This window comes from Ammospiza caudacuta, chromosome 3, assembly GCF_027887145.1.
Source record: "Ammospiza caudacuta isolate bAmmCau1 chromosome 3, bAmmCau1.pri, whole genome shotgun sequence".
Lineage (NCBI taxonomy): Eukaryota > Metazoa > Chordata > Aves > Passeriformes > Passerellidae > Ammospiza > Ammospiza caudacuta.
In genome coordinates, this window is record NC_080595.1 from 81,837,876 (window position 1) to 81,850,892 (window position 13,017).

The following is a 13,017-nucleotide window of genomic DNA, read 5'->3' on the forward strand; positions in this document are numbered from 1 at the left end:
TAATGATGCTGTTCCCAGCAGTAGTCAGTAGCTCAGAAGTGCCTGGGACAGAGTGCAGAAGGACTCTGCCTGTTCAATTCCACTCTCCCAGCTTGGGGAGACAGGGTAACTCAGGGAATCTCCAAGGTGGATGTGGTGGTTTTCTGTCTCACAGCCCTTGTCAGCTTTATCTCCCTTGAATCGAATAGTAAACTCCTTGGCAGCAGAAACATCCCGTGGCAATAAGTTTTATGATGTGAATAAACCCTTCCCTTCTGTTTTAAGTGTCTTGCATGCTGGCTTCATTTGCCTTCCATCTTCCTGTTAATGGAGGTCCAGCTAGCCAGGAAGTCTGAGTCACCACATACGTAGGAAACCAGGTTCCAGCTGAATGTCTGTGATACTATCTGATAGTGTCTCTGCTTATTTCAATTGGTGCTTATCCATCTCTTATCTTAGATTTGACTGCAATACAAAACAAAACAGAATCATGATCTTCCACAGACAGGTCTCAGTCTGTGATGATCGATGACACTGTGATAATACAATTCACGATGAAATATTGTTTCACAAAATATCCTGTCAGCTCTTCTAACAGCAATGTCTAGCCAAATAATTTGTGGTATTTCTGAAGATGCACATGGCACCCTGTCAGTAATTGAGCTCTGGTTGAAGTTATTTCCAGAATTGAATACAAATACCATCATAGGGTCATTGAGGATGCAAGGGACCTGTGGAGGTCTTCTGGTCCAAACTGCTGATGTACTCATTGTCAGCTTCAATTAGATGATGTTTAAGAATTTCACTTGGAAAATATCCAAACATGGAGATGCCATACCCTCTCTGGGCAACCTGTTCTAACATTTGACTATGAAGAAAATGTTTCCATGTAGCCAGTCTCAGTTTCCCATATGATAAGCTGTGTCTGTTGCCTCTTGTCATACTCTGCCACAGGGCCCACTGCTGACGTGTGATGAAGTTTTTGTTCAACAGGACCCTCAGATCCTTTTCCTTAAAGCCACTGTCTAGCCAGCAAGTGCCAGCCTTTCCTGGTGTGTGGTAGTATTCCATCCCACATGGGGAGTCTGTGTGTGTCACTGAACTGCATGAGGATCCTCTCAGCCCATCTTCCCCAGCCTTTCTGGGTCCCTCTGAATAGCAGCTCTGTCTTCCAGTGTATCAGCCACTGTCCTGCTTGTGTTATCTGTGAGGTTGCTGAAGGTACACTGTGTCCTAGCTTTTGGGTCATTAGTAAAAACAAACAGTATTGGTCCCAGTATCGCTCCCAGTATTAGTCCCTGGGGAATGCCAGTGGTCACCAGGTGCCAAGTTGGACTTGATTCTGCTGATCACAGTGATACTTTGAGCCGGACGGTCCGGCCAGGTTTCCACCCAGCTGATTGTTTGTGTACCCAAGTGGCCCATACAATTCCTGCAGGAATCTGTGTTGAATACCTTGCTGAAGTCCAGATAAACAAAATAAACACTGCTCAGTCCTTTGGCACTGAAAAAGTCATCTCCTTAGAGAAGACAAGTTGATTATGTACAATTTACTTCTGATCAATTTAGTCAGTTATCTTATTCTGCATTTAATTGATAATGGTGTCCAGGGGCCTGAACTTAATTTGAATTTTGGCCTGTTTTTCTGCAGGTCCTCCTTCTTAAACATGGGCAGAAAATTTGTTCTTTTCCATTTAACAGGAGACTCCCCCAGTTGTTAGGACCTCTCCGAGGAGGTAGAGAGCAGCCTGGTAATGGTTTTGACTGACTCCCTCATGCCCCTCAGATGGATCCCATGAGGATGCCTGAGGTGGAGCTCTCTGTGTCCCAGAGGACAACAGCAAAAAAGGCTCAAAGTGTCCATCTTCTGTCCCCAGGTCTCCTGCTTTACCAAGACAGTTTGCCCCCATTTACTTTCTTTAGTTGCTGATTTATTTATGGAAGCTTTTGTTCTTGTCTTTCATACCCTTTCATACCCTTTACGTAGAGTAAAGGTAGAATATACACACATACATGTGTGTGTGCATGTATGTGTGTCTATTCTGGTTTTCTAGGGACAGACATACTAAATGCTTTTCAGTTTAAGAGAAACAGGTTTAATCACAGTCATTCTGTGTCATGCTGCAAGTCATGCTCTTTTTTGCACGGCACAGGATTTTTTACACTGTCCAAAGTGAGATAATGTGTTTATTTTATTATGGTCATACATGACATTTGAATATCTCACAGACACTGATGTTTTTCCTGACTGAGATAAAACTGAGGTGCTGTGTACAAGCACAAGTGTTTATTGTTTGTATTTGTCTCTTCAAGCTGCAATAGTTTGGAGCTTTTTCTTGGGTATCTTAGTATTATGTAATGTTTATTTTTAAATACAGTTCCTTCTGATATAACTTGCAATTAGCATTAAAAGCTTCTGCAAACTGATTCATAAGGCAGAGGATATAACAACACCCACTGAGTGGAATTTATGGCTAGATAAACAGATCAGAAATCAAGAGCTGTTATTTTCCTGACTTTGTGATCAACCGTGATAGAAATTTTAAATTTTGTAATGAATTCACATGCTTCTAAAACAAGGTTCATCAGTGCCCTTGATGTCTTTTAAACTTCACATTAACTAGATTTTAGTGACTAAAGAAATAAAAGTTCTTCCATGACTGAACTAATTTATTATTAAAGTAGTTGAAAAAATCCTTCAGAAGAAATTTTTTGCTCTCTCCTGTGGTCTTTGTATCACCTCCTCTTCAATGGAAGAAGCCCCAAGATCTTGATACAGGCTGCCCACAGCTTTGGGGAGCAGTTGTTTCTGTGTGAAGGTCTTAACTAATCTTGTGGAAGAAATAGCTAATTAATACAGATTTGTGCACAGAGCCAACTTCTCACTCAGAAACTTGGAAATGAGTAGTTATAGCAGCAGATTGCAATAGGCATTCACTTCACCAGGTTTGCTGAAGTAGTCTTTCAAAATCTGCAGATAGCAAGTTCCTATCAACACTTCTTTTCTACTGCTTTACTTCATACTTTTTTACAGTAGAGAAATTCCTTATTCAAGGACTGTCTTTATCTTGGCAAGAACTAAAGTTTTTGGACTCAATGATACAAAAAACTGATTTTAATATCCTAATCTGCCATATGTTCAGATCAAAAGTAATTCTAGCATCATGGAGTAACTCAGCTTTGAAGACCTCCAGAGGTGATCTGGGTTCAACCCCTGCTCAAAGTGTGTGCTTAATGTCTGTCCTGAGTGTGAATCCAGTCTCTTGTATACAGGACAGCCAGTCATGTGGCACGACAGGTTTGCTTTTCTCCATGTTTTGGGGGGGGAGTTTTCAGCCACTTTTAGTTGGGCTTGTCAGGAGAGACAAACTCTGCTAGAGTGCTTGAGGCTGAGGCTATTGACCTCTTAAATATTTTTTTTAGTTATTGAAGTTGATGAGGAAACTTCACTTTTTGATAATACCTCATCATCGTGGATTTTACAAATGATGGGACTATTACTTTAGCCAGTCCCTAGAAGAATGTATACAGAGTTCCATCAGAAAACATCCAGAAAAATTCCTGTTTTGCTTTAAAATCTAGAATATTCCACTAGAAGTCCTGACACAGGAATCGGAATTGAAGTGTTATTTATGTTATTTTATATACTTAAACATTTTAAATATTTATGTATTTTAACATATTTGCATGTAGGTTTTTCCATACTGCATCCAAATTCTGTACTCCAGAGTTAGATGTGATTTTGATTACCTCAGTTTTATTCATCACTTTAACTGGAAATCTGGGCTCATGGAAATATGGTGGAGTGCAGCACTTACATTTCAAGAAATATGTGGTGCAGCTGATAAGAATATCCTGCTGACATCAAATTTGAAGTTAGGCAGGAGGTAACATGATGGGCAGGCCATTATTTATTTGGTTAGAAGTGTTTTAAAGAATGACTTTAAACAGTTGCTGGTATTTTTAGTACAGGGAAATTTTATAATAATTTTTTCTGAATCGCTGACTACAAAAAAACCAAACCTTTTAATAATTTCTAATTAATCATGCTTTTAAGGGACGAGGATGCTAGGCTTTTTCTTGATTTTTTTTTCCAAGCCATGTTGTTTGCAGCTCCAGTTACTGTAATAGAGGTAGTTACAATTTTTGTTGTTTACCCTAATAAGTGTCCTTTTTAGTTACTAGATTGTGTACTTGCATCTTATTTATCCATGACTGTTAAATACATTAGTAAAAATACATAATACAACCATCAGCATTACGTGAAGGAATATATATAGGAAATTCATTTATCTGAAAGGAAGTTCACAGTGAAATTGAAGAATGAGTGATTCTGATGGTGTAACATGCCATGGATAGTTGCTGACAGTAGCTTCACAGACTGAACAGTCTGAGGTTACAAAAAGATAAATAGAATAAGTTTCATGATGGACAAGTGGGATTCTTAATTAATATGGAACAAGGATGGTCAAAAAATGTGGTCAAAAATGATTTTAAGAATAGGCTGTGTATCTGTCTCCATCCTCAAGCACAGATGAGCCTCCTGACCTTTTTGTCTGTGTTCCTGATGTTACCTCTTCGTCCAAGAGCTCTAACCTTTGGAAGCCCTTTTTGAGAAAAGAGGAATTAATAAAAGGCTGTGTGTTGCATTTGAATTTTCTTGAAACAGTAGGTAATTCCATTTCTTCAGGATGTCAGAGAAACAATTCTAGACATGAGTTTACTTTTTGTGCATTTTTAGATAGTCTTTTTGCAGTTCTAATACTTGTACTGTTTTGCTTGATTGCCTGGGCAAACTCCATCTGAGCTGGTGCATAAATGACTGCAGGAAAGTGACAGTCAAAATTACCAACCCGCTCTTGCTCTCCTGTTAAGGAGCAGAGATTGCTAATAAAGGCCTTGGAGATTTCCAATGAATAGGAAATTATCTGTGATGTCATTTTAATAGGTTTGTAGTTCTGGGCTTTGGTGCATATTAATGTTTTGAAAGCAATGTGAATTCTAAAATACAAAGTAGCTAAAGAACCTGGAAATGTACAGTGACCTCAGATGAAAGCAGATTATGCTGAACTACTGAATTTTTCATGGCTACAGTGATAATCAGCAATACATGCAAGACCTGTTTTATTTTCTTAAAGCTTAAAGAGAAAACAGCAACAACCAATTTGGAGGAAGAAAAAGTGCACTTTTGTAATGGTCAAGTTTTTAGGGATTTTTTAAGTGAATAATGTTAAGCTGTATCTTCAGAGCTTCTGGTTTACTCTGGCTTTCAGTCCTTTTTCTTTGGCTTGGTTTACTGCCTTTGTGTATTTCTTACAGTAATTTGCGAAGAGATTTTAGGCGGGTTTGGAAGGAATTTTAGAGATCACTGCTAAAGGATCCACAGCTGAACCTACTGCAATAAATATTTCTCTAGCTTGTGAATCTCTTGTGAAGGTGGTTTCTCAACTCCCTTGAGGAGCTGCATTATGTCAGTTTATCACTACTGCTATTTAGAACTTTTTTCCCTAATCTGTGACCTAACCTTTGTGCCTAATTCAGCTAATTTTTTATGTTGTTTTAGGGAATGTGAGGAATTGTCTATCATCAGCATTGCTCGTACCAGCTTTTTATGTTCTGAGAGAACTTGTCTTGTCTCCTTAGACTAACCTTTTTAAAGACTAAAGTCTCTGCTCCTGACAGCCTATTTTAGCACAAATTGCTTATCATTTCCCTGCTCTTTTTAACTTCCCCTTCAGTTCTTTTCCAGCTTGTCTTTTGCAGTCCTGAATCCCTCTGTGTAGGGATTCACAGAACTAAACACAATATTCTGGCTTAGATGATATCAATATCAGCAAATTATTTCTGATCTCCATTTACAAAAGAATCTTAGTTCTCTGTGAGGTCTTATCCAATGCACCTCCTGTTGATGCATCTGAGTCTGCTGTAACCCCACATCATTTTCCATTATCTTCCTGCTTGGTCATAATTTCAATATTTATATTCTGTGCATTTAACTGCTTTCAAAAGCATATGTTAGTGGAGATTTTCTCCCCCTTTTTGTACTTTGAGTTGCATCTAACTGTATTTTTTTCAGGTTTTTTTTTTTTTCTTCTTTTTGAGGTAATTTCAAATGCAGTAAAAAGCCTGTGCTCAAAACTTCAAGCTCCGTATCATTTGCTGAATTTACTTATTTTATTTTTAGTTCTTAATAGATCTGTTTCTAATTTTATTGCTTTACTGTGGCAATGAAAATATTCTGTGGAACTGAAACAGGACAAACCCAAGGGAATTTCTTTTTGACATACTTTTCCAAGTCCTGATGATTACCAAATTCCTAATACTTATCTTTTGGACCTTTTCTCCATGATTTCCTATACCATATTTTTTTTACTTTGCCTGTGTTAATGTTGAGTCCTGCGTTTATTCCTGTGTTAAGATGATTTGCTTTATTGATTACTCCCTATAATCTGGCAGAAATCTTTTTTTATGGCGCTGTTTTATCTTTGAGAAGAACATAAAAAACCTTAAACTCTGGATCTTGCATGTTAATCTTCTAGGTGTTTACAAAATGATGTCTTACTCTAACTCTTCATTGCCAAATATTCTGATCTGTAGTTTGGAAAACCCTATGCCTTTTAATGGGAGTGCTTTGATTTGCCCTTTTCAGTCCTGCTGACCTCTCCTGTTCGCCTGAGTTTTCAATGTAAATTGGTTGGGACAGTCTCCTTAAACACTGTGAGTGAATCTCAGTGTATCTTGCTGTCCTCAGCACATTTCTTTATGTATATAATGAATTTCTTTAGGATTTGTTTTCATTCTTATCCCAGAAAGCATGGAAAACGTAAACCTTCTGTGCATTCTTTGTTTTTTGTAATTCTTAATGGATTTTTTTGATCATTCTTAATATAAAGTATCTTCCTTTGTTTTCTCGTCTCTTGTAAACTACAACTCATTATACCTCTTAGCCTTTCTGATCATTATTTACATAAGCTTTTACTATTCCATAGTGGTGTTCCTTAACATCTGTCTTGTTGCATCCTGAACAATTTTGTGATTATACTTTTGTAAGTATTTAGCAGGAAGCTGGTTTAGGGCTGTTACCATCCTATCATTATCATTACATTTTCACACTGTGCCTTTCAAATAGCAGGGGAAATGTATAAAACCATTAACATATGCATGTAAAATGCAGCACATAAGAGGACATGTCTTGAGGAGTATTGCTTGTGTGATGAAGAAAAATTTGCCTGTATTCACTAGTAGACATTAAAACCATTTCAGTATTTGTTTACCTTCATGTGCAGAAATCAGATTGTTAGTGAAGCCTGTTGTTAAGCATTTACATACTCATTTGTGGACAGTAGCTGCTTTTAGGTTTCTAAACTGTACATACCCAATACTGTTTAAAAATCTGTTAATTAATGTAAAACTCTTAAAGAACTAGAATAGCAAGACCTCCCAGCAGTAAATGTCAGCTGCATTATCATGGCCCAGATTATTCCTTCACATACTGATTACTAACGCTTCAATAAGAGAAAAGTGAATTGCAACATATCCTAGAGATCACTGAGCAGGGAAAAGGCTGCATTTGCCTTGTATATGATCTTTCTGTTGTTTTTCCTATTTTATGTTGTTACTGAGCTGCTCACCTTGCATCCAAATGTACCTTCTATGTTATGGAAAGAAGTAATTGCTTGGTAAAGACCAGAATTATTTAAGGGTCCCATTGGCGTATGGAAGAGCATAGTAGAGGTTTAGTCCTGGGGAAGAGTCATTAGATGCTCAATTCCTGTGTTCACAGAATTGGGTAGTTCTGCCTTTAAAATCATTTAGGCCCAGCTAAAAAAAATGCAATGTGATGTTACAAGACTTTTCTATCCTTACTTTTTGCTGCAGCATATTTTATTAAATTTTATTTGGTGTGGAAAAGGAAAGGAATATTGTTTTAGTTTTTTTAATAAATAATGGCATAGTGAAATTTCCATAGGATCTCATGAGTGTAGGTTAGAAGGGAACCTTGAAAGATCATCTATTCCACCTACTTGTCTGGGCCAGAGACATCTTTCACTAGATCAGACTTTTTATATTTTCCAGTTATTGCAGGATTATGAATTGTTTCCTGAAGTAACTGATACCTTTTCTGTTCAGTCATCCACTATTTGGCCTTGTTTTTTATTTTTTTCACATCATGAAAGTGAGGAATGAATCAAAATAGCCAAAGCTGCTTTTGACAGCCAGTGGAGTTTACATGCACATATCAATGTTAAACAGGTTCAAACAGTTACTTTAATATCAGAAACTCTTACCAACACAGAATGATTTCATTTGGTGAAGGCTTCTGTGGGGTTGCCTGGAATTAATATTAAGCTCATTATTGAGAAGCTACTAGTATTTTTCCCTATCACTGACCCTTCTGTTAGAGAAGAACATAAACATTTAGTTCCTGTATTTCATGAACTTTTCTTGCCTGTTTTATTCAATTCATGCCTGTTCATTCAGGTTGGTAAACAGTGCAAACTGCTTGCTGGGGAAGGCAGGCTCCATGTTGTCCACAGAGGGTGACTGCTGTCAGAGTGGCCAAGAGCTCTGCTCCTCATCTAGTAGGAGGGTGTTGCAAAATTTATCAAGTTTGGTCTTTTCTCTTGGAAAACATTTCAGCATGTTTGCCATCAGCAAAAGGCTCTTGATGGGGGCAGATCTGTCTTTGCCAGTGATGCTTTTGCTTGGGAGCTGCTATTTTTGGCCTGTTAGCTCAGAGTCTTTTGTAATAGCAGAAAGCAGAAACGAGCAGTGAAATCCCTTTAATGGCATATTTCCTGGTTGAAGTGACTTATCTGGGAGGCCTAGACAGAGGACACGTCATTTCCTGGATTACTTCTCTTCAGTCCCAACTGTCTGTTTTACTGCATAATCTTTTGACCCAGCTTCTTAATTGTAGGGATTTTTTTCTGTTAAGTGATATAAATTAGGTCTTTCAATGAAAATGTAAAGATTTAAGGAAACAGCTTTTGACAAAATGCTAGTGTGCAAGACAAGTTTTTCATAGATTACAAGTTGATATGAACTTGAAATCTTGTACATTAAAATTTTGTTTAAAAGCTTAAAATCTTGTCTTTGAAAGAGTATAAGATTTGTTCACAGGGCTAAAAAAAAATTGACACACTTTCTGTTCCTTGTGATGATTATACTTATCACCTCTCATTGACACTAGCTGTATCTGGCTGTGGTCTAGGGTTAGGACACTTCCAAAGAGCTAAAATAGTCAGTTGTGCTGTTCTCAAATTTCCTTTCATTAATAACTACTTGTGAAAATTATTACCTAAAGCCCATGAAAAAGAGGCAAAAAGAGCTAATTAAAAATTAGCTGCAAATATGGTTCTCAGTTTGTATAGCCCACAGAAAAGCCATGGAATCAGAATGACACATGGGAAAAAAGTGACATCTGAAATTATAATGAACAGTTCAGCTTAAATTGGTATATGTAATGATTGGTTTGGACCCTGTAATCCAACTTCACTAAATTTTTTGGGGGGGTGATAACTATTCTTTCCCCTGATGTTTTGCATAAAATAGAACTCAAGAACACTGTATATGGGTTTCTTGGTCAACCACTAAAATATCTTAACATGAAAAGCATTAAGACATCAGGTGACCTTACCTCTCTTCCCTTCCAAAATAGGAAGAACAAAAATATGCCTTCCTGATTTTTGTCAGCTCAGAGTGCTTTCACATCTCCCTTAAGGTGTCTACCCCGTTGTTAGTGATCATGAGAGTATTTTCTCAGTAGCAGTGAAAGAATAATGTTGGAGTTTGGTGTAGACTGTCATCTAATTGGAATTGATGCTTCATTGAGCTGGGTAAAATCCTAAAAGGTGGCCCAGCTGTTCCCACCAGGGCATTCAGCATGGTCCTTCTCTACATGTTGCAGGGTGAGGATCCATATTTCTGCAGACACATTGTGCTGCAGAATGAGGTACCCTTTTTTGAAGGTGGTGTTTGCAAAATCAAGTGTAGTATGGATTTTATTATGCTGTTTTGCAGGAAGTCCTCTCAAATTAGTACTTTCTCTTGGATTTGTCCAGATTATTGGGCATTACCTGTATAATTCATGTAGTGACTAATCCATAAGTATATAACAACGGTTTGGTTTTATTGTATCTTCTGTAAAAGTGTCATATAAATTAGGAATAAGTAGTAAGTGTTCTGTCCCTCTGAAAGATGAGTATGATGTCCTGGTGCATCACTCCTTTCTCCTTAATGTGTCTTGCAGGAGCTGTTATGGTAAAGGCTGAAATAATTCCTATATTTACTGTTATTAAAGCACCTACTGTGCCTTTTTGACTGACTTTCTGTTTGCTTATTTACACTGTCTTATGCTTCCTTCTGGTAGGAAGTTCTAGAACTTGGTGTGTAAAACAGCCATAACAGTTAAGGTTACAGTCAAGAGTAAAATTCCACCTTTTTTCTGTGCAGCAGTGGAAATATTATAGGTGTTACAGAATGTTTGAGCTTGGCAAGGACCTCTTGGTATTGTCCAGTCCTGATCACTGCAGGGTCTACCAAAGTAGGTTGCCCAGGACCATGCCACATCAGATTTTTAATATCTCCACTGGTGGAGCCTCTGTGGAGTCAAACTGTGGGCAGTTTGTTCCAGTACTTGACCACTCAGAAGAAAAAAGCATGGTGTTAAAATAGAGTTTTGTATGTTTTACCTTATGTCCATTGTCTGTTGTCCTGTCAATGAGCAGTGCCTTTTCTTCTGTCCTTCCCATCAGGTACTTACAGACACTGATGAGCTCCCCTGCCCTGAGTCTTCTCCTCTCAGGGTGCAGAGTCACAGCCCTTTGAACCTTTATTTCTTGGAGAAATGTGTTAGTGCCTTAATTTTACTGGCCCTTTGCTGGACTCACTCCAGCAGATCCCTGCCCTTGATGGTTTGGGAGACCAGGAGTGAGCACTGCACTCCAGGTGGGACCTCATCAGTGCAGAGTAGAGAGGAACCTGTTGTTCACCAGGACCCTCTGGTGCTTCATTGCAAAGCTGCTCTCCTGCTTGTCAGGCCAAGGCCTATACCTGGTACCTGGGGTTTTTCCTCCCCAGCAGCAGGACTTGACTTTTCCCCTTGCTGACCTTTGTGAAAACCTTCTGTGTCCATGAGAAGTGCCAGTGCAGGCGTGCACTGCTGGTCACCAGCTCTGACTGGACTTTGTGCCACTGATCCCAAGCCCAGTCTTTCAACCAGCTTTTAATCATTTGTCTAACCTATACTCTATCAACATGTCTGGGACACTTTCCAAGACACTTTCATTTGTTAGGAGGCAAAAATAAATAAATAAATAAATAAAATCTCTTCATTCTGGAAATTGTCTTAACCACTAATGTGTTTTGTGATGTAAACTGATACTGCCACGGATGAAGTGGTCTTATTTTTGCATGAGCTTATTTAGGACAAAGCAGCATTCAAAATGTATTTAATAATCTTAGGTGTTGCCTTTGAATCTCTCCAGATACATTATTAAAATGAATATAATATTTTTAGTAATATTTGCAATAAATTATGCATTTCCAGATATATTAATAAAAATATAAAATCAGCAGGTTGTTAGCTATAGCCTCAGTTATTAAGAAGACCGAAAAACTGTCTAGTTCTGGTGGCTGCCTATTAATAAACGTGATGTGGTCTCTGACTTAAATCTCTGTGATGCCCCGTCAAGGCTCAAAAACCTGAAAAAGCAGTCTCAGGATTTTGTTCTTAGGGCAACGAATAAAGCTGCCAGTTCAGGCTGAACACTGGAGCTGCTGACAATGAATGGTGTATATTGCTCTTAGTATCTGAAGCTAATTTTTAGTTTTATTTGTCCCTGTGTAACTGGAAAGGTCTCTGTGTTTGAAGAGTAATTTTCTAAGTTTTTCCAGGTTGCAGAAAGGCGAAACTAAGTAAAGTCTTGTAACAGGCATTTAAAATACTATTTTTAGTTTAGTTTTGGTGATCTCATCCCTTGCCATTTTAGGAGTCTCAATTGTTTTCTGCTGATAATGGATAGCAGAACAGCATGTAGAGTTCTGGCTCACCTACTGTTGAGTCACTTAGAAAAGGTATTTTAGTGTTGTGAGTCTGAATTACATGGTGAATTGTCTTCTTAGGTGTAGGTCACGTCTTGCTTCCAAGAAAAATGTGTGGTTGGTTTTTGAATGTCCAGAATGAGAAGGTAGAGAGACTTTGATCAAAGCAATAATATAGATATACAAACATAAAGTCTTTGCAGGAAAAGTGTAACAGAAGTAAGAAAAATGGATTGACTGAACTCAGTATCTTAAATCAGTGTTTAATGAGTGAGATTACTTACTGATTAAGATTAAAACTACTACTCCAGTTTTAGTCCCAGTGCCACTAATCAGTGGTAATATAGCTGTACTGTTTATAGAGCTTGGAGCCAGTCAGTGTGTGTTGGCTCCTCTGCTGGTTTATAAACATACTTGAGAGCTTGTTTGATTTGCCCACTAGGAATGTAATGCGTGCTTGAATAATGTACAATCAGTCTCAGTGCAGTAATTTTAAGTTGTTAATTAAGATTTTTAGAATTCAATTAACTTATTTTTATTTTTTTTCAGGATGGCTTGAATTCTTTGGTCCTTGATCTGGATTATCCAGCACTGAGGAAGAACAAGAACATTGATAATTTTTTAAATAGATGTAAGTTGCAAGTGGATCTTAAACAATGACATTGTTGTGATCTCAATCATAAGAAGTTGAGTGGTCAGAAATGCATTACTCATAGTTATTCTACTAATTTTTATAAATCTGAGCTTCAAAAGGCTTTGGAGAACCATTTATTACTGAGAGAAATTTCATTTAAGGGAGTTGTTATATTGTAAAAATATGTTGGAAAATACCAGATTTTTATTTTCCTAAATACAGTTGGAAAACCCCTTTAATGTTATTTTCTTATCTTACATATGTGTAGCTACATAATTTGCTAAGTATATCCTAGTTATTATTCTTCAGGAATTCATTACACTGAAATCAACATTGTTTACATAGTCATATTGAATCTA

General features: G+C 37.6%; 1 protein-coding gene across 2 annotated transcripts in view; it reads left to right on the forward strand.

The window, feature by feature from the left end:
* The window catches only part of ROCK2 (Rho associated coiled-coil containing protein kinase 2), a 97,403-nt gene that overhangs the window by 27,709 nt on the left and 56,677 nt on the right, over positions 1-13,017 (forward strand). For both annotated transcript variants that reach the window (XM_058802903.1, XM_058802904.1), the window contains exon 2: positions 12,574-12,655. In XM_058802903.1, coding sequence (XP_058658886.1) covers positions 12,574-12,655 — 82 coding nt within the window. The remainder of the gene's footprint in view (positions 1-12,573; positions 12,656-13,017) is intronic.